This window comes from Oncorhynchus mykiss, chromosome Y (assembly GCF_013265735.2).
Source record: "Oncorhynchus mykiss isolate Arlee chromosome Y, USDA_OmykA_1.1, whole genome shotgun sequence".
NCBI classification, from domain to species: domain Eukaryota; kingdom Metazoa; phylum Chordata; class Actinopteri; order Salmoniformes; family Salmonidae; genus Oncorhynchus; species Oncorhynchus mykiss.
Window position 1 is genome coordinate 3,345,490 of NC_048593.1, and position 26,166 is coordinate 3,371,655.

A 26,166-nucleotide genomic window follows, 5' to 3' on the forward strand; every position below is an offset into this window, starting at 1 on the left:
TTGCACAACCACTTACTATTTTTTGGTCATCTTGCTTTATGATGATCTGTACAGTGTCATTATTTGCACATGTATGTAATAGCATGATTCACTCCTATATTTCTATAGTACCGGTCATAGATCCTCAATTCCAGTACATCTGGAGTTTTCCTTTCACCTCAAGCAGATTGCGAAAGGCTATTTTGAATGGAAATAATCCATCCATGAATTGAATTAGGTTTGGGCGGTATCAAAATTTTCATATAGTCATAACGTCCTTCTCTCATCCTGGGATTTCCGGTATTTCCGGCTTAGTACACAAGGGGGCTCTCAAAACATAAAAAGCCCATTGGCTTAACAGAATGCTAACAATATTAGCACAAGTACTAGTGCCTTTCCATAAAGGCTGCTAGCTAAATATACTAACAAGCGCAAATGAAAACAAGCTAATTGTAAGGACAGGTTATCCAGCTCATAAAAAAAGAAGAAAATATAAAAATGGGTGAAAGAACACAGACACTGGACAGAGGAACTCTGCCTAGGTGGCCAGCATCCCAGAGTCGCCTCTTCACTGTTGACGTTGAGGCTGGTGTTTTGCGTGTACTATTTAATGAAGCTGCCAGGTGTGGACATGTGAGGCGTCTGTTTTTCAAACTAGACACTCTAATGTACTTGTCCTATTGCTCAGTTGTGCACCAGGGCCTCCCACTCTATTTTGGTTAGGGCCAGTTTGTGCTGTTCTGTGTAGGGAGTATTACACAGCGTTGTACCAGATCTTCAGTTTCTTGGCAATTTTTCACATGGAATAGCCTTCATTTCTCAGAACAAGAATAAACTGACGAGTTTCAGAAGAAAGAATATTTGATTCTATTTTGAGCCTGTAATCAAACCCACAAATGCTGATGCGCCAGATTCTGAAGAAGGCCAGTTTTATTGCTTATTTAATCAGAACAGTTTTCAGCTGTGCTAACATAATTGCAAAAGGGTTTTCTAATCATCAATTTGCCTTTTAAAATGATAAACTTGGATTAGCTAACACAACGTGCCATTGAAACACAGGAGTGATGGTTGCTGATAATGGGCCTCTGTACGCCTATGTAGATATTCCATTAAAAAATCTGCCGTTTCCAGCTACAATAGTCATTTACAACATTAACAATGTCTACACTGTCACTTAGAAATGTCCTTGCCTTTGAAAGAAAAGCAATTTTTTTGTCCATTAAAATCACATCAAATTGATCAGAAACACCAGTGTGTCACCAGTGGTGTCTTTTGTTGAGAGCTTGTTCTTTGCTCGTGTGGATAGTCAAGAGTTTTAAACATGTTACATGCACAGCTGCAGCCTGTCAGTGTTCGGGTCTATTCTGGAGAGTTTATCTTCTTCTGGTATTGAGGTTAATTTCTCATAATTTCAAACATGTTGACCATGGTCTCACATCTTTCTGGTCTGATAATTTCTCTTCCAATCCTTTTAAGCACTCTGGTCGAAAAGGGCGGTTCCATCACACTGACACGCTCTTCTGACCTCACTTGGGGCGTGGCTAGTTACTGTGCAAAGGATGTGATAAGAAGTTATTTCTTATGACTCCTACAATCACATTCCTATCTTTACAAAAATACTTTGATCCATTATCATATCACATCGACAAAGTTTTGGATGGAAACTTGACAGATAACGGAGGTATCCTTCCCAAACATCATATGTGTCCATTACAATATATGCAAGAATCAGAATGCATAATTTGTCACCCGAACTTGAAAATAAGTGAATTAAACAGTAAATACATTATGTTCTATGCATGCGTACGGTATGCTCCAGTAGAAACGACAAGACGATATACAGAAAATAAAGCACTTACTTTGATAGGAATGCACACATGTCCAAAGTTATTATTTGTAAGGAAAACAACAATGAAGGCAATGCGGGCGCCAGCCAGAAAATGTGCCAGGAGGAAAAGCTTTGTGGAAGGCTTTTTCTGACTAGAGATGCGCAATGTCTTCATACTTGATCTGGGGAAACACAGGGGAAGTGCTTGGGCTCTCTTCGAAGAGAAAAGTTTGTCTGGCTCAGTAAAGCCTCAAACATAAATTGAATATACAAAACATTAAGAACACGTGCTCTTTCCATGACAGACTAACCAGGTGAATCCAGGTGAAAGCTATGATCCCTTATGATGTCACCTGTTAACTCCACTTAAATCAGTGTAGATTAAGGGGAGGAGACAGGTTAAAGAAGATTTTTAAGGCTTGAGACAATTGAGACATGGATTGTGTATGTGTGCCATTCAGAGGGTGAATGGGCAAGACTGAAAATGTAAGTGCCTTTGAACAGGGTATGGTAGTAGGTGCCAGGCGCACCGGTTTGTGTCGAGAACTGCAACGCTGCTGGGTTTTTCACGCTCAACAGTTTCCCGTGTGTATAAAGAATGGTCCACCGCCCAAAGGACTTCCAGCCAACTTGACACAACTGTGGGAAGCATTGGAGTCAACATGGGCCATCATCCCTGTGGAATGCTTTCTACACCTTGTAGAGTCCATGCCCAGACGAATTGAGGCTGTTCTGAGGGACAAAGGGGGAGGGGGGAGGACATAGGCCCGCCCATTTGGGAGCCAGATCAAGGCCCAGCCAATCAGAATGAGTCTTTAACCCACAAGGGGGCTTTTTACAGACAGAAATACACTACAATACTGGGTGGGTTCTCTATGTTGTGTGTCTAGTTTGTCTGTTTCTGTGTTTGGCCTGATATGGTTCTCAATCAGAGGCAGGTGTTAGTCATTGTCTCTGATTGGGAACCATATTAAGGTAGCTTGTTTTGTGTTGGGGTTTGTGGGTGATTGTTTTCTGTCTTTGTCTTTTGCTAGAAAACTGCTGCATGTATGTTTTGGGCCATATTTTGTGTGTACACAACATTTATAAATGAGGCCCCTGACCACAGCGTGAAGCAAACCCTTGCACATGCTGTGTGAGAGCAAAGTGTTGCATCTCTCTCATTTCAATATCCTAGCCTATTCATTTTTACATTTTATTTAACCTTTATTTAACTAGGCAAGTCAGTTAAGAACAAATTATTATTTACAGTGAGGACCTAGGAACAGTGAGTTAACTGCCTTGTTCAGGGGCAGAACAACAGATTTTTACCTTGTCATCTCTGGGATTTGATCTTGTAACCCTTCGGTTGTTGGGCCAAATGCTCTAACCGCTAGGCTTACCTGCCGCTGATAGGCCCTGCTTTACTGAAGTTGCGAGACATTGCAAGCCTTTTTATTGCCTATAGATAGGCCGAGTGCACAGCTCTGACTGCCTAGTGGCCGACCTGCATATACTTTGCCACTCCCCTCTCTCTCCGTCCCTCGCTAGCGGTTGTCACTAAATACCACAGCCACAAAGTCAAAAATCCTGCATATTTCTACCATTTTTCTTCTTAAAATTTTATTTGAATCCTATCCTTAACCACATGGCTAACTTTATGCCTAACTATAAACTTACATTAAACTAATTTTAGTTTTCATTCATGTTTACGAAATAGCCAATTTTGACTTTGTGGTTGGGCTATCTAGTGGATACCCTCGCTGGCTCGCTATGAAAGATGCTCCTCCATTACATGACTAGAGGTCGACCGATTATGATTTTTCAACGCCGATACCGATATCGTTTATTGGAGGACAAAAAAAGCCGATACCGATTAATCGGACGATTTTTAAAATGTATTTGTAATAATGACAATTACAACAATACTGAATGAACACTTATTTTAACTTAATATAATACATCAATAAAATCTATTTAGTCTGAAATAAATATTGAAACATGTTCAATTTGGTTTAAATAATGCAAAAACAAAGTGTTGAAGAAGAAAGTAAAAGTGCAATATGTGCCATGTATGAAAGCTAACGTTTCAGTTCCTTGCTCAGAACATGAGAACATATGAAAGCTGGTGGTTCCTTTTAACGTGAGTCTTCAATATTCCCAGGTAAGAAGTTTTAGGTTGTAGTTATTATAGGAATTATAGGACTATTTCTCTCTATACCATTTCTATTTCATATACCTTTGAATATTGGATGTTCTTATAGGCACTTTAGTATTGCCGGTGTAACAGTATAGCTTCCGTACCTCTCCTCGCTCCTACCTGGGCTTGAACCAGGAACACAACGACAACAGCCACCCTCGAAGCAGCGTTAACCATGCAGAGCAAGGGGAACAACCACTCCAAGTTTCAGAGTGTGTGACGTTTGAAACGCTATTAGTGCGCACCCCGCTAACTAGCTAGCCATTTCACATCACATCGTTACACCAGACTAATCTCGGGAGTTGATAGGCTTGAAGTCATAAACAGCAGAGCTGCTGGCAAAACGCATGAAAGTGCTGTTTGAATGAATGCTTATGAGCCTGCTGGTGCCCAAATCAAATCAAATCAAATCTTATTTGTCACATACATATGGTTAGCAGATGTTAATGCGAGTGTAGCGAAATGCTTGTGCTTCTAGTTCCGACAATGCAGTAATAACCAACAAGTAATCTAACTAACAATTCCAAAACTACTGTCTTGTACACAGTGTAAGGGGATAAAGAATATGTACATAAGGATATATGAATGAGTGATGGTACAGAGGCAAGATACAGTGGATGGTATCGAGTACAGTAAATACATATGAGATGAGTATGTAAACAAAGTGGCATAGTTAAAGTGGCTAGTGATACATGTATTACATAAGGATACAGTCGATGGTATAGAGTACAGTATATACGTATGCATATGAGATGAATAATGTAGGGTAAGTAACATTATATAAGGTAGCATTGTTTAAAGTGGCTAGTGATATATTTACATCATTTCCCATCAATTCCCATTATTAAAGTGGCTGGAGTTGAGTCAGTGTCAGTGTGTTGGCAGCAGCCACTCAATGTTAGTGGTGGCTGTTTAACAGTCTGATGGCCTTGAGATAGAAGCTGTTTTTCAGTCTCTCGGTCCCAGCTTTGATGCACCTGTACTGACCTCGCCTTCTGGATGATAGCGGGGTGAACAGGCAGTGGCTCGGGTGGTTGATGTCCTTGATGATCTTTATGGCCTTCCTGTGACATCGGGTGGTGTAGGTGTCCTGGAGGGCAGGTAGTTTGCCCCCGGTGATGCGTTGTGCAGACCTCACTACCCTCTGGAGAGCCTTACGGTTGAGGGCGGAGCAGTTGCCGTACCAGGCGGTGATACAGCCCGCCAGGATGCTCTCGATTGTGCATCTGTAGAAGTTTGTGAGTGCTTTTGGTGACAAGCCTAATTTCTTCAGCCTCCTGAGGTTGAAGAGGCGCTGCTGCGCCTTCTTCACAATGTTCTCTGTGTGAGTGGACCAATTCAGTTTGTCTGTGATGTGTATGCCGAGGAACTTAAAACTTGCTACCCTCTCCACTACTGTTCCATCGATGTGGATAGGGGGGTGTTCCCTCTGCTGTTTCCTGAAGTTCACAATCATCTCCTTAGTTTTGTTGACGTTGAGTGTGAGGTTATTTTCCTGACACCACACTCCGAGGGCCCTCACCTCCTCTCTGTAGGCCGTCTCGTCGTTGTTGGTAATCAAGCCTACCACTGTTGTGTCGTCCGCAAACTTGATGATTGAGTTGGAGGCGTGCGTGGCCACGCAGTCGTGGGTGAACAGGGAGTACAGGAGAGGGCTCAGAACGCACCCTTGTGGGGCCCCAGTGTTGAGGATCAGCGGGGAGGAGATGTTGTTGCCTACCCTCACCACCTGGGGGCGGCCCGTCAGGAAGTCCAGTACCCAGTTGCACAGGGCGGGGTCGAGACCCAGGGTCTCGAGCTTGATGACGAGCTTGGAGGGTACTATGGTGTTGAATGCCGAGCTGTAGTCAATGAACAGCATTCTCACATAGGTATTCCTCTTGTCCAGATGGGTTAGGGCAGTGTGCAGTGTGGTTGAGATTGCATCGTCTGTGGACCTATTTGGGCGGTAAGCAAATTGGAGTGGGTCTAGGGTGTCAGGTAGGGTGGAGGTGATATGGTCCTTGACTAGTCTCTCAAAGCACTTCATGATGACGGAAGTGAGTGCTACGGGGCGGTAGTCGTTTAGCTCAGTTACCTTAGCTTTCTTGGGAACAGGAACAATGGTGGCCCTCTTGAAGCATGTGGGAACAGCAGACTGGTATAGGGATTGATTGAATATGTCCGTAAACACACCGGCCAGCTGGTCTGTGCATGCTCTGAGGGCGCGGCTGGGGATGCCGTCTGGGCCTGCAGCCTTGCGAGGGTTAACACGTTTAAATGTCTTACTCACCTCGGCTGCAGTGAAGGAGAGGCCGCATGTTTTCGTTGCAGGCCGTGTCAGTGGCACTGTATTGTCCTCAAAGCAGGCAAAAAAGTTATTTAGTCTGCCATTGCCCACCATTGCTCAGTCAGACTGCTCCATCAAATCATAGACTTAATTATAACATAATAACACACAGAAATGTGAGCCTTAGGTCATTAACCTTTCTGATCTCCCCATCCCGGATCCGGGTTTGTGAATACAGACTCAAGCTCATTACCATAACGCAACGTTAACTATTCATGAAAATCGCAAATGAAATGAAATAAATATGCTAGCTCTCAAGCTTAGCCTTTTGTTAACAACACTGTCATCTCAGATTTTCAAAATATGCTTCTCAACCATTGCAAAACAAGCATTTGTGTAACAGTATTGATGGCTAACGTAGCATTTAGCATTAACATTCAGCTGGCAACATTTACACAAAAAAACAGAAAAGCATTCAAAAAAATCATTTACCTTTGAAGAACTTCAGATGTTTTCAATGAGGAGACTCTCAGATAGCAAATGTTCAGTTTTTCCTGAAAGATTATTTGTTTAGGACAAATCGCTCCGTTTTCTGCGTCACGTTTAGCTATGAAAAAAACCCTGTATCCAGGATTGTGTAAATCTATCAGCAAGCTCATTAGCATAACACAACGTTAACTATTTATGAAAATCGCAAATGAAATGAAATAAATATGCCATCTCTCAAGCTTAGCCTTTTGTAAACAACACTGTCATCTCAGATTTTCAAAATATGCTTCTCAACCATAGGAAAACAATAATTTGTGTAAAAGTAGCTAGCTAGAGTTAGCATTTCGCGTTAGCATTTAGCGTTAGCATTAGCGTTAGCATCCAGCACGCAACATTAACAAAAACATAAAAGCCTTCAAATAAAATCATTTACCTTTGAAGAACTTCTGATGTTTTCAATGAGGATACTCTCAGTTAGATAGCAGATGCTCAGTTTTTCCAAAAAGATTCCTTGTGTATTAGAAATAGCTCCGTTTTATACATCACATTTGGCCACCAAAAAAAATCCATAAATTCAGTCCTCAAAACGCAAACTTTTTTCCAAATTAACTCCATAATATCGACTGAAAACATGGCAAACGTTGTTTAGAATCAATCATCAAGGTGTTTTTCACATATCTCTTCATTGATACATCGTTCTTGGACACATGCTTTCTCCCCTGAATCAAATGGTAAAGTGGAAGCAGCTGGCAATTGCGCACCGAATTCGACGCAGGACACCAGGCGGACACTTGGGAAATGTAATCTCTTATGGTCAATCTTCCAATGATATGCCTACAAATACGTCACAATGCTGCTAAGACCTTGGGCGAACGACAGAAAGTGTAGGCTCATTCGTTGCGCAATCACAGCCATATAAGGAGAGAATGGAAAACAGAGCTTCAGAAATTCTGCTAATTCCTGGGTGATGCATCATCTTGGTTTCGCCTGTAGAATGAGTTCTGGGGCACTTACAGACAAAATCTTTGCAGATTCTGAAACTTCAGAGTGTTTTCTTTCCAAAACTGTCAAGAATATGCATAGTCGAGCATCTTTTCGTGACAAAATATCGCGCTTAAAACGGGAACGTTTTTTATCCAAAAATGAAATAGCGCCCCTAGAGCTCTAACAGGTTAATATGGTCAAATTTGGAAACTATCATCTCGAAAACAAGACGTTTATTCTTTCAGTGAAATACGGAACCGTTCCATATTTCATCTAACGGGTGGAATCCATCAGTCTAAATATTCCTGTTACATTGCACAAACTTCAATGTTATGTCAAAATTATGTAAAATCCTGGCAAATTAGTTCGCAATGAGCCAGGCTGCCCAAACTGTTGCATATACCCTGACTCTGGTTGCAATGAACGCAAGAGAAGTGACACAATTTCACCTGGTTAATATTGCCTGCTAACCTGGATTTTCTTTTAGCTAAATATGCAGGTTTAAAAATATTTACTTCTGTGTATTTATTTTAAGAAAGGCATTGGTGTTTATGGTTAGGTACACGTTGGAGCAACGACAGTCCTTTTTCGCGAATGCGCACTGCATTGATTATATGCAACGCAGGACATACTAGATAAACTAGTAATATCATCAACCATGTGTAGTTATATCTAGTGATTATGATTGATTAAGTTTAATGCTAGCCAGCAACTTACCTTGGCTTCTTACTGCATTCGCATAACAGGCGGGCTCCTCATGGGGCAGGTGGTTAGAGCGTTGGACTAGTTCATCGTAACGTTGCAAGATTGAATCCCTGAGCTGACAAGGTAAAAATCCGTCGAACAAGGCAGTTAACCCACCGTTCCTAGGCCGTCATTGATAAAGATTAAATAAAGGTGTAAAAATAAATAATTAATAATAATCGGCAATATCGGCGTCCAAAATTACCGATTTCTGATTGTTATGAAAACTTGAAAATCGGCCATTCCGATTAATCGGTCAACCTCTAGTCTTGACACTCAGAAATGGGAGTTGACACCGGGAGTCGACGTGCAAGGAATTGAGGAATCAATTATTTTGGAGTCGACTCTCCAGTACTACGTTATCGTCGTTAACAGTTGGAAAAATGGCAGCGACAGACAAGTGACCGCAGCGAAGTCCCCTATGGCACTTTGACCAACTTTGCGAGGCGCAATTGAGGTACAGTAATGGTAGTACAGGTGCGATCTCTAGTGGTGTCTCCTAACCTTCGGGCCAACTGGGGGATCAAGGCTGGTTAGGCGACACTGGTACAGACACTTATGTCATTGTGATGAACTGAGGGAAATTAGGGTGGCACTGTAATTCATGAATCATATGCTGTGTTCCCTGCTCCTCTGGTCTTACCTCTTTCCCTTTCGTTCTTTTACACTCTCACACCTCTTTCTTCCTGTTTTTATAATGCACACCAGATGTGCATTGAAGTACAGATTTTACTTGTATTTATAATAAATTACAATTATTATATTTATAATGCATGTATTATGCATTTATAACACTTGGATAATTCACTTTCAATAAAATGTTTCACATTCTCTACTGGTTGAAATGAAATCTCTCATTTGATGAAATACTACAGCTATCCTGTGTCCTCAGATCAATGCAAATTAAGGAAATTTGATATTGAGATGAACCGATTATAGAGTATTTACATGATGCATAGGAAGTGTAGTGTACTGTTTTTTAAATTCTCTTTCTGTATGTATGAAGTACAAATCAGCCTTTAACTACTTAAATCATGTTTCTAGTCTATTGCATATGTATATGAGTACACAATGTGTATCCGTTGATGTCCTAGGACCAGGATTGGTAAACACTGTTGAAGTGTATACTTGTAATACTGTACATTCTTGCAGACACAGCATCATTCAAAGACTGGCATTATTTTTACTCCTGGTGTTGGATAGGACTGACTGAAAATACTTCACAGACATTCATACCTGAACCGCACCTTTATTTGCCAAGGTAGAGTACATGATCAGTGAATATATTCAATGTACAGGCAACAACTTTTTAAATTTTTTTATTTAACCTTTATTTAACCAGGCAAGTCAGTTAAGAACAAATTCTTATTTACAATGATGGCCTACCAAAAGGCAAAAGGCCACCTGCGGGGACTGGGGATTAAAAACAAGAATTAAGTAAATAAAAATATAGGACAAAACACACATCACGACGAGAGACACTACATAAAGAGACCTAAGATAACAACATACAGTGGTTGGTCCTTTAAAAGATGTGAGCTTACACTGCGGGACTCAGAGGTACCCAGCGTCACGGCTTCATTGTCCAGACCACCACAAGGGGGAGTTAGAGAACTCCTTATGGATTTGGGTCTAAAGGTTTTCATATGACGAATCATATCGGGTGGTTCCAATGATGAATTTGATGCGAGCCACCCCTCCCATCTGTCCCTGGTGACTTTCTTCAGCAAAGATGGCTAACAAAACGTTATGATGCAAGTAAATATAACGTCATAACGAGTCAAGCAAAACATTTACAATTGAGAGGAATATGTTAGTTAATGTAGAGACAAACGATTGTGCCTATTTTTTTGTCAAAGTTCATTTACGAAAATCGCTATTTAGCAAGTTAACTGACTATCTAACATTAGCCAGCTAGCTAGTGTTATGACATAAGTATGAAATTGTAATTCATGTTGTTTAATGTTTTAGGGACTCCTGAGAAAACCAGCAAACCAGGCTATCGTCATGTGAAACAGTGGATGTAAAGAATCTAGCTAGCTAAAGCATTTACTGCAAATTGAATGAACAATTATGTACGCTTGCCTTGCAATGCAACTGAAGTAAGATATCTAGCTAACTGTTTACTTGATTATTGTGTAGTGGAGTATAAAAAGAACTGTATGCCTATGGATGTGTAGCTAGCTACAATATGTAGCCGATCTGTGTGCCTATGGATCTGTAGCTTGCTACAGTATGTAGCCGATCTGTGTGCCTATGGATCTGTAGCTTGCTACAGTATGTAGCCGATCTGTGTGCCTATGGATCTGTAGCTTGCTACAGTATGTAGCCGATCTGTGTGCCTATGGATCTGTAGCTTGCTACAGTATGTAGCCGATCTGTGTGCCTATGGATCTGTAGCTTGCTACAGTATGTAGCCGATCTGTGTGCCTATGGATCTGTAGCTTGCTACAGTATGTAGCCGATCTGTGTGCCTATGGATCTGTAGCTTGCTACAGTATGTAGCCGATCTGTGTGCCTATGGATCTGTAGCTTGCTACAGTATGTAGCCGATCTGTGTGCCTATGGATCTGTAGCTTGCTACAATATGTAGCCGATCTGTGTGCCTATGGATGTGTAGCAAGCTACAGTATGTAGCCGATCTGTGTGCCTATGGATCTGTAGCAAGCTACAGTATGTAGCCGATCTGTGTGCCTATGGATCTGTAGCTTGCTACAGTATGTAGCCGATCTGTGTGCCTATGGATGTGTAGCAAGCTACAGTATGTAGCCGATCTGTGTGCCTATGGATCTGTAGCTAGCTACAGTATGTAGCCGATCTGTGTGCCTATGGATCTGTAGCTAGCTACAGTATGTAGCCGATCTGTGTGCCTATGGATCTGTAGCTTGCTACATTTTATAGCCGATCTGTGTGCCTATGGATCTGTAGCTTGCTACAGTATGTAGCCGATCTGTATGCCTATGGATCTGTAGCTTGCTACAGTATGTAGCCGATCTGTGTGCCTATGGATCTGTAGCTTGCTACAGTATGTAGCCGATCTGTGTGCCTATGGATGTGTAGCAAGCTACAGTATGTAGCCGATCTGTGTGCCTATGGATCTGTAGCTTGCTACATTATGTAGCCGATCTGTGTGCCTATGGATGTGTAGCAAGCTACAGTATGTAGCCGATCTGTGTGCCTATGGATGTGTAGCAAGCTACAGTATGTAGCCGATCTGTGTATGGAAACTAAAACGTTTGTTATAAATATTAGTTCAGAACCTATTAACCTCAGCTATCATAGTTGTTGTATCAACCTCAAGTCTGGATGGCATTAATGAAGCCTATGGTTTGAGTAGAATATAATAACTTTATTGTGCCAAGGATGCAAGTCCTATATACATGTACTGTAGTTATTACCACGCATGAGATTTCCACAATGTAGCCTGTACATTGAATATATTCACTGATCATGTACTCTCATATCCAATACCAGGTGTATCAAACTCCATTCGTTGAATGATGCTGTGTCTGCAGGTGTGTATTACAATTATACACTTCAACAGTGTTTACCACTCCTGCTCCTGGGACATCAATGATTACACATTGTAACTATGCAATAGACTGGAAACATGATTTAAGTAAAGGCTGATTTGTAATTCATATATACAAGGAAAAAAACAGTACACTACACTTCCTATGCATATCTAACTCCCTTCATCTGCATTAATCTGAGGACACAGGATAGGTGTAGAATTTCAATGAGACACTTAATTTCAACCAGCGGAGAATGTGAAACGCTTTATTGAAAGTTCATTATCCAGGTGTTATAAATACATAGATGCATTATAATTATGAAAATTGTGATGTTATATTATAAATACAAGTTCATTCTGTACTTCAATGCACATATGGTGTGCATAAAAACCGAGTAAGAAAGACGAGGTTGGGAGAGAGGTAAGAACAGAGGCAGACAGCATATGATTAATGAATTACAGGGCTACCCTAATATTCTCTCAGTTCATCACAATTACATAGAGTCTCTAGCGGTGTCTCCTAACCAGCCTTGGGCTCCCAGTCAGCCCGAAGGTTATCTTAAGAGCGGGTGAGGTGTCGATGACGGGACTGGCTTCCTCTCTCACATCAAATCACCCCTGCAGACGAGAGACTGATAGATAGAGAGAGAGCATGATTAAGCCTTGTGTTTTTATTCTAACACGGCCAGTCATCATAATCATCAGGAGGTGAAATGCAAAACTGACCTTGGATCATTAACTCTGGGACTACTACATCTCTGTCTGTATTTCAATGTAAAGCATCTCCTTAATAATACTTCCTGTATAATATAAACTGACCTGGGATCATTAACTCTGGGACTACTACATCTCTGTCTGTATTTCAATGTAAAGCATCTCCTTAATAATACTTCCTGTTGACCCGACCAAGTGACCACTCACCTATGATCATGCTGTGCCCTCTGTGTCAGCCAGTTCAGATGCGGGAGGTGTTCATCAATACAGCTGATATAACTGTGTGTGTGTAGTCTCACCTGGTGTCCATACTAAGTGGCTACAGAGTACTTTATGCTGAAAAACAGACACATGAGGACAAACAATAGAAGATAATGTCATTATTAAACTTTTACATTACCAGATCACAAATGAAAACATAAATACCACTTGAAGCTTGATGATGACTTGATCATTTGAATCTGTTGTGTAGTGCTAAGGCAACAGCTGGTGAGGCGTCAGGTTCGCCTCTGTACTTAAAGGGTGATTATTCCAACTCTCTGTGAAATGCTGCAGATCTACCCGCAGACAAGGTAGGAACACATATCCCACACAGAAGAGGTGGATAGAATTTGGCAGGTCAGGGTAGCCGTCTTCCTCCAAACTGTGCAGCAAGTTGTGATACTGATGTGTCACAGCACTCCAAACATCTCTCCATAGCGTTCCACTCTAACAGAGAGAAAGAAAAGGTTTTGTGTGGGGGGGGGGGCATAATCTCTGTGGTCTTCCTCCATGAATAGTGAACACTGAGGTGGGTCCGAGGTTATAAAAATGCAAGTTCTGTGTGCCTCTGTGAGTGGTTACTAACTGTATGTGATGCAGACACCTATCTGAGTGCACCTGAAACATTTAAATATAGAGGGCTATGTGTCTCACCACTTGGTTATTACAAGGCTAACCCCCAGGGAAATCAAGACTTGGCAGCAACAGGGGCTTGATAGTCCAGTGAAAATGAATGTGTGTTTATGTGGTGTAAATCTGAAAATGAGCAGCTGACATCTTTAGGTTTTTTTAATTAATGCATGTGAGACAGGTTCCATGTACAACAAGACAGGCAGAGATGGAGAAAAATAACACAGAACATTTCAATTACCTCTGGTTATGGACACTTTTGCCACAGTAAAGCTTCCAAGGCCTGTTCCTCAAACCGTGAACATCTGGAAATAGCTACATTTTCGACCCCTTGATCAGCTCGCTCTCTGAAAGTAAAGAAAATGTCTTATTTTTTGTAGATATGAAAACAATAACTGAGATATAAAGCAGCAGATGTCATATTTCAGGATACGTCAATACAGCACAGAAAGCTTAACACCAGACTGGTATTGTGGTTGTTCATTAGGTGATGGGAAATATGCAATATGCATACAAAATACTATACTTACCTTCCTTGAAAATCCATCTATACTGCTAAAGATGACAATATTGTATCTTGAAAAAAAAGCATTGGAATCAAAAGTGAAATGTTTAACTTATTAACCTGCTTCGTTATTTATGTATTACCAGTTGATGAAGAACAACTCCAATTTCATACATCATTAAAAAAATGTCTAGTAATGATACCTGCACCATCTACACGCTGCAAACACTCCCTAACTCTTCGCCATTGTACACAATGGTCCACTGCTCTGAGACTTCCTTTGACCATTCTAAAGCCCGCATGGGACATCTTTGCCTTAATGGTCCTGACTTTCTGGACTAACTCTTCATCTGACATATCCAAATAGCATTCCCTGACAGACATATTGTGTTCTTTCATCCTTCTGTAAAAAAACATCTAACCGTTACACTGTCATGAAATATGGTTATATATCGACTATGAAACATATGACATAGCTTGCTTATGAGTTGTCATGAAAGAAAGTTAGAATAATTCAACTGAAAATGGCGAGAACAGGCGATCATAGCTAAATGTTTTTGGTTAGCTTGAGAATAATAATTGCATGATTTATCATTCTACGGTATGCATGTATGTAATATAGTAGAATGTTATGAACATACACTGAATCGTAGAAGCTAACTACTAGCTATGTAGAAGTTTGACGGAAGAACGCCCAGTGCTGCTTACCTGAGATGCCTTCATCACACAGTCCTTCGTAGGTGTCCGCTATGACTTCATTTGTGTCAGAAAGAAAGGCTGAACAGTATTGGTTGTAGCCAAACTGACAAAATGGAGGGTGGTTGATAGCGAAATATTTTCTTTTGAAATACATTTTTTGTTCTCAATATATTTTTGGGGAATAAAATGCATTTTTGCGCTATATCTCAAAATATTTGATTGCAAATGTTTTTGTTGTTGCTTTGAAGCCTCGTTTCTTCTTTCAGACAAATTATTTTTGATTGAAAAGAAAAAAGTTGCTTTCATATTTATTTTTTATCTCGACAAAAAGCCAGTCAGGTGGGGAATGACTCCTGGAAGAGGTCGAGGAACGAGATGGGAGTAACAACAATTTGTTGCAAGTTGGGGAGGGGGGCTAATAGCTGAACATTAGACTATTCAACCTTTACTAAAGAATAGTCTAATAGCCGAACTAGGTGTGAACCCCCCTCCTATCACAGACCAGATTTGCCCTAACGACCAAGGGGGAGTTAGAGCACTGATTATGCTTTTGGGTCCCAATGCACTACTGTGTCTCTACCTGACAATGAATGTGCAATGTAACCTTGACAACCTCATGAAGCTGGTTGAGAGAATGCCAAGAGTGCGCAAAGCTGTCATCAAGGCAAAAGGTGGCTACTTTTAAGAATCTAAAATCTAAAATATTTATTTTGATGTGTTTAAAACTTTTTTGGTTACTATATGATTCCATGTGTTATTTCATAGTTTTGATGTCTTCACTATTATTCTACGAGGTAGAAAATAGTAAAAAATAAAGAAAGATCCTTGAATGAGTAGGTGTGTTTTTTTACTTTTTACTGGTACTGTATATACGACTTGCATCCTTGGCACAATAAAGTTCTAGTACATTCTACTCAATCCATAGGCTTCATTATTGCCATTCAGACTGTTTTGAAGTCGATACAATCAGCTATGATAGCGGAGCACTGAAACAAAGGAAAGAAGAGGAACTAACCACACGGATTATGGAGCTCAGATGTAGAACAGAAATGTAGCACTCAAATGTAGGGCTTCAGTTCAATAGTGCAAGACAAGCTGGTCATGTAATTCCACTGTTTAGGAGGTGCATGAATGAGAGAATTTCTTAAGCCTTTGTAATATTTAGTGTTATGAACTGGTGGGCCCTGTCTACTTCTGCTATTAAAATGTGTCTGGTGATATAGGATTGTGGCCAAAAAGAGTGTGAAGAATATGCAGTGGCATGGTCAACTATAATCTGAAACGAGTGTGGTAGGATCTGCATTGAAAGCAGGGATGAAAGTAAGGGGGTCTGGTACGTGTCCCAGCAAAATACACAGTGGGTGTACGCCGTACAGGTAAAACATGAGTCTATCACAATAATTTAAACAAAATGTCAAGGAAACTGTAGGCTATTACACCACTTATCATTACCGCATGTAAGAGGCAACAAAATGAGTGAATGGACTTGAAAATTGGTGGTATAGCCTATGCTCCAAAATCCGATGTGGCTCGATCAGAACACTGAAATTTTGCCAAGGCAGAGATGGTTGCAGACAGCAGTGGAAGAACACATTCTAGCCTAATGACAATTGCCAAATGTCATTGCACTTTTTGGTGTTTTGTGTAACAGATGTCTCTTTCCATTCACGACTGTTTAGAGCAGTGCTTGACTTGGACTGGAATTGGGTGCCGGTACTGTTTATATTTCAGTGCAAGATAATATTCTATACGAGGAACAGGAGCTCAAACAATACATCATTTGGAGGTTCGGTACTCTGCTCCGGTGAACTACAGCCCAAGTCGAGCATTGGTTTGGAGGCTGGAAATACACTACATTGACCAAAGTATGAGGACACCTGCTCGTCGAAAACCTCATTCCAAAATCATGGGCATTAATATGGAGTTGTTCTCCCCTTTGCTGCTATAACAGCCTCCACTCTTCTGGGAAGGCTTCCCACTAGGCGTTGGACCATTGTTGCGAGGACTTGCTTCCATTCAGCCACAAGAGCATTAGTGAGGTCGGGCACTGATGTTGGGCGATTAGGCATGGCTCTCAGTTGGCGTTCCAATTCAATCCAAATGTGTTCGAAGGGGTTGAGGTCAGGGCTCTGTATAGGCCAGTCAACTTCTTTCACTCCAATCTTGACAAACATTTTTGTTATGGACCTTGATTTGTTCACGGGGCATTGTTGTGCTGAAACAGGAAAGGGCCTTCCCCAAACTGTTGCCACAAAGTTGGAAGCACAGAATCGTCTAGAATGTCATTGTATGCTGTAGAATTAAGATATCGCTTTACTGGAACTAAGGGACCATGAAAAACAGCCCCAGACCATTATTCCCACTCCACCAAACTTTACCACTGGCACTATGCAGTCGGGCAGGTAGCGTTCTCCTGCCAGATGGTGAAGCGTGATTCATAATTTCAGAGAGTCCAATGGCTGCAAGCTTTGCACCACTCCAGCCGACGCTTGGCATTGCGCATGGTGATCTTAGGCTTGTGTGCGGCTGCTTGGCCATGGAAACCCATTTCATGATGCTCCCAACAAACAGTTATTGCACTGAGTTGCTTCCAGAGGCAGTTTGGAACTTGGTAGTGAGTATTGCAAACGAGAACAGACAATTTTTACACACTACGTGCATCAGCACCAGGCTGTGATTTTGTGTGACCTACCACTTCACGGCTGAGCCGTTGTTGCTCCTAGACGTTTCCACCTCACAATAACAGCACGTACAGGACTGGGGCAGCTCTAGCAGGGCAGAAGTTTGATGAACTGACTTGTTGGAAAGGTGGCATCCTATGACGGTGCCACGTTGAAAGTCACTGAGCTCTTCAGTAAGGCCATTCTACTGCCAATGTTTGTCTATGGTTGTGTGCTCAATTTAATACACCTGTCAGCAATGGGTGTGGCTAAAATAGCCGAATCCACTCATTTGAAGGGGTGCCCACATTCTTCTGTATACAGTGCCATCAGAAAAGCATTCAGACCTCTTGGCTTTTTCCATATTTTGGTACTCACAACATACACTATATGTGGTAAAAGTGGAGGGGTCTGAATACTTTCGGAATGCACCGTATAGTGTATGTTGCGAGTGGATGAACGTGCATGTGTAGCCTAGTAAAGGAGCCCTTCGAAGTGATTGTTTGACTATCAGATGAAAACATAATGACTGGTTGTGTTTGCCACAAAAGTTAAGTGACAAATCTTTACGACAAGGCAAACAGAGATCCTATTTATGTTTGGTGCATGTGCACATATAGGAGGTCCAGTATGGGGGTATTGGAAGTTAGTGATAGTCTCCTAGCATATTTAGCAAAACACATTGAGCAAGGCAATGACGTTTGTTGAGTTATCCACAGAAAGAGCAAATGTAACACTTTCCCCCAACAAATTTGTCAATGCTTCACAGTTTTTTCTTTAGTGTGTATATATCCATCTCTGCCACAGTTATCAGTGCATCCTGAGAAATGTTGTTTTGTGCAGAGATTCTATCTTGAAAACATAGGGGAGGATTGGAAACAGAAACTGTTTGAAATGGTCTATTCCTTCTCACAATAAAATGTCAATGTGGATTATTCGTTTTAGTTTTATTCAGTGTTCTATTGTTTATCATGCAAACACCCTACAGTGCGCTACATTCAATCTCTACAAACTCACGTTTATCATACAGTACGCTACCACCACCTAGTGGCAGAAGGTCTTCTTGACTCCCCATTCTGAAACCCTGCTGTGATATTTCTATCTTCCTCTCAGACCCGAGTGGACATTCCGTGTGTGACCAGTGCAAGCCAGAGTACCAGGGACCCAACTGTGACCAGTGCAGGGATGGATTCTACAACGCTGTCAGCATCTGCCTGCCCTGCAACTGCAGCGGGAACGCCGACCCCGGGACCTCACCCCCGCATCTGTAACTCAGAGAACGCCCACTGCCTGAGCTGCGTCTACAGCACCACAGGGAAACACTGTGAGCACTGCGCAGAGGGCTGCGTGGGTAGTGCCATCATCCAGAGTTGCGAAGGTCAGAATCATTTTAGAATAATGATCATCTTCATCTTTGTTTCAATCAAGCACCTTTTCATGAGGCAAACCAGAGTGCTTGAAAGCAATTAACTCTGTCAGAGTTACATTTAACTCTCTTACTGTCTGTGTTAAATTAAAGGGACATTTCACCACTGCTCTATTTCACTATACATTTCCCTGAATATGTTCTTAACATATCATATATGTAATACACATTGTGGATTTCCTCACTACACACAAATACGAACGCTTCTGCATCTCACCGCTATCTACATTTCCTTGTTGTAAGCAAACCACAATATTCAGAATTCCTAGCGATTACAGGACGTAGAACCGCCCCGGTGTATACAGTTGATTTGGAGAAATATCTATTTGTATCCAGCCCTTTCAGCCAGAGGATTTTGAAATGGAGCTGAAGTCTCAACTCATGGGGAGCCCAAGTCGTTGAACATTGAAAAGTGATGCTATTCCATCGATTTTCCTCTTCACCTTCAAAGAGGAAGATATTCGATCAGCCAACATCAGCATAGCAGAAAGAAGTTGAGCTGAGGTATCTAAACTAAAATCTAGCTAGCTAGCTAGCTCTCACATTAAAAAGCAAATCAATGTAATTAGCCAGATGCTATCTGGCGATGTGATTTGTAATTTCGCAAGCTAATATGTCTAGCCGTGTCTGAATCCTGGCTTAGGAAGACCACCAAAATTCTGAAATCTTCATCCCTAACTACAACATTTTTAGACAAGATATAATGGCCAAAGGGGGCGGTATTGCAATCTACTGCAAAGATAGCCTGCAGAGTTCTGTCCTACTATCCAGGTCTGTACCCAAACAATTTGAACTTCTACTTTTAAAAATCCACCTCTCTAAAAACAAGTCTCTCATCATTGCCGCCTGCTATAGACCACCCTCTGCCCACAGCTGTGCTCTGGACATTATATGCGAACTGATTGCCCCCCATCTATCTTCAGAGCTCGTGCTGCTAGGTGACCTAAACTGGAACATGCCTAACACCCCAGCCATCCTACAATCTAAGCTTGATGCCCTCAATCTCACACAAATTATCAATGAACCAGACCCGACTGCCCTTAACCAACACAAAAACATCCTATGGCGTTCTGCGTTAGCATCGAACAGCCCCTGTGATATGCAACTTTTCAGGGAAGCTAGAAACCAATATACACAGGCAGTTAGAAAAGCCAAGGCTAGCTTTTTCAGACAGAAATTTGATTCCTGCAAAACAAACTCAACAAAGTTCTGGGACACTGTAAAGTCCATGGAGAATAAGAACACCTCCTCCCAGCAGCCCACTGCACTGAAGATAGGAAACACTGTCATCACAGATAAATCCACTATAATTGAAAATTTCAATCAGCATTTTTCTACGGCTGTCCATGCTTTACACCTGGCTACCCCTACCCCAGTCAACAGCACTGCACCCCCCACAGCAACTATACCAAGCCTTCCCCATTTCTCCTTCTCCCAAATCCAGTCAGCTGATGTTCTGAAAGAGCTGCAAAATCTGGACCCTTACAAATCAGCCGGGCTAGACAATCTGGACCCTTTCTTTCTAAAATTATCTGCCGAAATTGTTGCCACCCGTATTACTAGCCTGTTCAACCTCTCTTTCGTGTCGTCTGAGATTCCCAAAGATTGAAAAGCTGCTGCGGTCATCCCCCTATTCAAAGGGGGGGACACTCTTGACCCAAACTGCTACAGACCTATATCTATCCTACCCTGCCTTTCTAAGGTTTTCGAAAGCCAAGTCAACAAACAGATTACTGACCATTTTGAATCCCACCATACATTCTCCGCTATGCAATCAAGGCTTTCGACTCTGTCAATCACCACATCCTCATCGGCAGACTCGAAAGCATTGGTTTCTCAAATGATTGCCTCGCCTGGTTCACCAACTACTTCTCTGATAGAGTTCAGTGTGTCAAATCGGAGGTCCTGTTGTCCGGGCCTCTGGCAGTCTCTATGGGGTTGCCACAGGGTTCAATTCTTGAACCGACTCGCTTCTTTGTATACATCAATGATGTCGCTCTTGCTGCTGGTGAGTCTCTGATCCACCTCTACGCAGACGACACCATTTTGTATACTTCTGGCCCTTCTTTGGACACTGTGTTAACAACCCTCTAGGCGAGCTTCAATGCCATACAACTCTCCTTCCGTGGCCTCCAATTGCTCTTAAATACAAGTAAAACTAAATGCATGCTCTTCAACCAATCGCTGCCTGCACCTGCCCGCCTGTCCAACATCACTACTCTGGACGGTTCTGACTTAGAATATGTGGACAACTACAAATACCTAGGTGTCTGGTTAGACTGTAAACTCTCCTTCCAGACTCACATCAAACATCTCCAATCCAAAGTTAAATCTAGAATTGGCTTCCTACTTCGCAACATAGCATCTTTCACTCATGCTGCCAAACATACCCTTGTAAAACTGACCATCCTACCGATCCTCGACTTCGGCGATGTTATTTACAAAATAGCCTCCAATACCCTACTCAATAAATTGGATGCAGTCTATCACAGTGCAATCCGTTTTGTCACCAAAGGACCATATACTACCCACCACTGCTCTCGTTGGCTGGCCCTCGCTTCATTCTCGTCGCCAAACCCACTGGCTGCAGGTCATCTACAAAACCCTGCTAGGTAAAGTCCCCCCTTATCTCAGCTTGCTGGTCCCCATAGCAGCACCCACCAGTAGCACGCGCTCCAGCAGGTATATCTCTCTGGTCACCCCCAAAACCAATTCTTCCTTTGGCCACCTCTCCTTCCAGTTCTCTGCTGCCAATGACTGGAACGAACTACAAAAATCTTTGAAACTGGAAACACTTATCTCCCTCACTAGCTTTAAGCACCAGCTGTCAGAGCAGCTCACAGATTGCTGCACCTGTACATAGCCCATCTATAATTTAGGTCAAACAACTACATCTCCCCCTACTGTATTCATGTATTTTGCTCCTTTGCACACCATTATTTCTATCTCTACCTTGCACATTCTTCCACTGCAAATCTACCATTCCAGTGTTTTACTTGTTATATTGTATTTACTTCGCCACCGTGGCCTTTTTTTGCCTTTACCTCCCTTATCTCACCTCATTTGCTCACATTGTATATAGACTTATTTTTCCACTGTATTATTGACTGTATGTTTGTTTTACTCCATGTGTAACTCTGTGTCGTTGTATGTGTCGAATTGCTTTGCTTTATCTTGGCCAGGTTGCAATTGTAAATGAGAACTTGTTCTCAACTTGCCTATCTGGTTAAATAAAGGTGAAATAAATAAAACATGTTAGTTTGGTCATGTTACGTTAGCTACAGACTTTCACAGAAGCTAATTTGACTGTGTGTTCTATATAGAGTCCAATCCCATCAACATCAAGCTCAGCACCAGGAACAAGTGTAAGTCACCTTTGCTAAATTTTTCCATGACACCAGAATGAGCAAATACATATACTGGAGCTATGCATAAACAAGGTCTGTGTCTTGTCGTCAGAGTTGGTCTGTTTATAAGTAGGCTAGTTTTCTTGGATTTATGGAGGTTGATTGTTCATGCAGAAAAGGGGATATTAGCAAGGAGGGGATGGTGTGGGTGACTGACTGGTGTCTGCTGACTGGTGTCTGCTGGGGTGGGTATTGTGTGTGAAGGTTAGTATGCATGATCTATTGACACGAGGGGGGTGGGTGGATATAGTACCTTGTTTGAGTGATGCGGACAAAGTAGTAAAATGTTGGCTAATCACTGACTACTGTGTGTCCTACAGACTAATCCTGCTCCTGCTGCTGCTGATGATGACCTTGAAACCAGCTTCAGTAGAAAAGAGCCTGTAGACCCATTGGATGAAAGCTTTCAGGCAGGAACAAGCTCAAACTCAACATCATTAGACTCCAAAACAAGCCAGGACAGCCAAATGTATTTATGAAAGCACAATACCCTCTTGAGAAAACAAAATCCCCAATACACTAAACTGTCTACAAGCCAAGTGCTCCTCAAACGTTAACTTCCTGACTGATGTCTTGAGATGTCGCTTCAATATATCCACAAAATATTCCATCCTCATGATGCCATCAATTTGTGAAGTGCAGCACTCCCTCCTGCAGTAAAGCACCACCACAACATGATGCTGCCACCACAACATGATGCTGCCACCCCCGTGCTTCACGGTTGGGATGGGGTTCTTCTGCTTGCAAGCCTTCCCCTTTTTCCTCCAAACATAACAATAGTCATTATGGCCAAACAGTTATATTTTTGTTTCATCAGACCAGAGGACATTTCTCCAAAAAGTACAATCTTTGTCCCCATGTGCAGCTGCAAACCGTAGACTGTCTTTTTATTGGCGGTTTTGGAGCAGTGGCTTCTTCCTTTCTGAGCGGCCTTTCAGGTTATGTCGATATAGGACTTGTTTTACTGTGGATATAGATCATTTTGTACCTGTTTCCTCCAGCATCTTCACAAGGTCCTTTGCTGTTGTTCTGTGATTGATTTGCCCTTTTCGCACCAAAGTACGTTCATCTCTAGGAGACAGAACACGTCTCCTTCCTGAGCGGTATGACGGCTGCGTGGTCCCATGGTGTTTATACTTGCGTACTATTGTTTGTACAGATGAATGTGATACCTTCAGGCGTTTGGAAATTGCTCCCAAGGACGAACCAGACTTGTGTACATCTACAATTTTTTTGCTGAGGTCTTGCCTGATTTCTTTTGATTTTCCCATAATGTTAATCAAAGAGGCACTGAGTTTGAAGGTAGGCCTTGAAATACATCCACATGTACACCTCCAATTTACTTAAATTATGTCAAATAGCCTATCAGAAGCTTCTAAAGCCATGACATAATTTTCTGGAATTTTCCAAGCTGTTTAAAGGCAGTCAACTTAGTGTATATTAACTTCTGACCCACTGGAATTGTGATACAGTGAATTATAAGTGAAATAATCTGTCTGTAAACAATTGTTGGAAAAATTACTTGTGTCATGCACAAAGTAGATGTCCTAACCGACTTGCCAAAACTATAGTTAGGGTTAGGGTTAGAAATTTGTGGAGTGGTTGAAAAACTAGTTTTAATGACTCCGAACTAAGTGTATGTACATTTCCGACTTCAACTGTAGGTACAATTAGATCATTCAGTGTACACGTGTAACAACAATGAAAAGGTGCAATGAAATACAATGAGATCATCTATTTGAATGTCTTTTAACTTCCGAGAGTTGGCTTAACATTGGACCTGAGCTACCTAGCTAGCAATCAAGCATGTATGTGCAGAGTGGCAGCAGAGTTCAAATAACCTTTTTAGTTAATAAATACAATGTGAAACGTGATAACTATTGTACCCCTAACTAGCATTGACAAAGTTTATCCTTCTCTAATAAAACATCTCTTTCCCTAATTTCTGAATCAAGCTTGTAATGTCAGTTGGCTCCAGTAGCCTATGCTTCGGAGAGGGAGGGGTAGGTAGCTTACACACGCACGCACACACAGTGGCAAGGATTTTCAGCTGACAGGCAGACATTGGAATACGTTTTTGAGTGACATAGTGAGGATTTTGCATAGGCACTTTGTTTAGCAGTTTTTTTGTGGGACTGAAAGAAATCCCCAGAACGTAAAATAACATTATTAACCAGTTTCCATGCTCTTAAAATAACAGTTCAGTTTTTGAATAGTATAGATCACCTACGTTCCCGGTTCTGATTCTGTTACTCAAACATTTCCGGCTTGTTTTTTTTCCTGAACCGGTTCCAACCCCTGGTCAGTAGTGGGTGTTTGAATTTGTGTGTGTGTGTGTGTGTACTGACGTGTGCACACTGGCGTACCGGATACCCCCGCACAGTGGAGGGGCGACGACATATGAGCTCTGGGGGCCCATGCACCTGTCATCGATGTCAATTGTTTGTAATAGAATAACTGATTTTGACAGTAACCCCCCAAAGAGCCATTCATAAGCCTTTTTTTAAATGTTTCATATTTACTAGGATGAACCGATGTGCTATTTTTCTTGGGCTTCTGGAATGTGACTGAAAAAGTGCATCAGGCCATGTTTTTTTTTTTTTTTTTAGTGACTGAACGTAAGGTGATATCGCTGAACAAATGCCGTGGTCGAGGTTACGACAGCGGCAGTGCAATGAGTGGCGCTTACCAGGGTGTTCAGAACCGCACATCAGACCGAAAGCCTAATGCTTCTTAAGTAGTTGTTTGTGGGTTTTTAGTTTAGAAAACGATCTCCGCAGAAGCGACAGTTACAGGGATGGTAAAAACAGCTTGATTGCCGTAGCAACATCAGGGAAACTGGGCAGAAGGGAGTGGTGCTTCAGTTACAGCAGTTCTGCAACATCTTTAACTGCGCATCTCATTCTCCTTCATTTCCCCTTTATAAATAGCACCTAAATAGCAGCCACAGTAAATACGGTAGGCTATATAGCTATAGATAGTAGGCTACACTGCATAATGAAACACACTATTTAGTTCAGGTCTTTGCACGCCATCATTGTAAGATAATGTTTGTTTTACTCTGTGATTTACTCCTCCCATGTATGGGTTTTTCCTGCCTCACTTACAACTCCTTTTGCCAATTCCCTGCCTGTACTTTAGCCCATCAGATTTCCTGTTATCTACCTATTGTCTGATCTCCCGGACTACGTTACGAGCCTTTTCCCTGCCTGTACTTTAGCCTATAGGATTTCCTGTTATCTACCTATTGTCTGATCTCCTGGACTACGTTACGAGCCTTTTCCCTGCCTGTACTTTAGCCTATAGGATTTCCTGTTATCTACCTATTGTCTGATCTCCTGGACTACGTTACGAGCCTTTTCCCTGCCTGTACTTTAGCCCATCAGATTTCCTGTTATCTACCTATTGTCTGATCTCCTGGACTACGTTACGAGCCTTTTCCCTGCCTGTATTTTAGCCCATCAGATTTCCTGTTATCTACCTATTGTCTGATCTCCCGGACTACGTTACGAGCCTTTTCCCTGCCTGTACTTTAGCCTATAGGATTTCCTGTTATCTACCTATTGTCTGATCTCCCGGACTACGTTACGAGCCTTTTCCCTGCCTGTACTTTAGCCTATAGGATTTCCTGTTATCTACCTATTGTCTGATCTCCTGGACTACGTTACGAGCCTTTTCCCTGCCTGTACTTTAGCCCATCAGATTTCCTGTTATCTACCTATTGTCTGATCTCCTGGACTACGTTACGAGCCTTTTCCCTGCCTGTACTTTAGCCTATAGGATTTCCTGTTATCTACCTATTGTCTGATCTCCTGGACTACGTTACGAGCCTTTTCCCTGCCTGTACTTTAGCCCATCAGATTTCCTGTTATCTACCT

At 41.8% G+C, this 26,166-nt stretch overlaps 1 protein-coding gene across 1 annotated transcript in view; it reads left to right on the forward strand.

Moving 5' to 3' along the window:
• Nucleotides 1–22,937, forward strand: part of LOC118945281 (laminin subunit beta-1-like) — a 46,268-nt gene extending 23,331 nt beyond the window's left edge. Inside the window, exons 2-4 of the mRNA XM_036967593.1 lie at nucleotides 18,569–18,833; nucleotides 22,205–22,246; nucleotides 22,609–22,937. Coding sequence (XP_036823488.1) covers nucleotides 18,641–18,833; nucleotides 22,205–22,246; nucleotides 22,609–22,613 — 240 coding nt within the window. The 5' untranslated portion in view covers nucleotides 18,569–18,640 and the 3' untranslated portion in view covers nucleotides 22,614–22,937. The remainder of the gene's footprint in view (nucleotides 1–18,568; nucleotides 18,834–22,204; nucleotides 22,247–22,608) is intronic.
• Nucleotides 22,938–26,166: the final 3,229 nt, after the last annotated feature.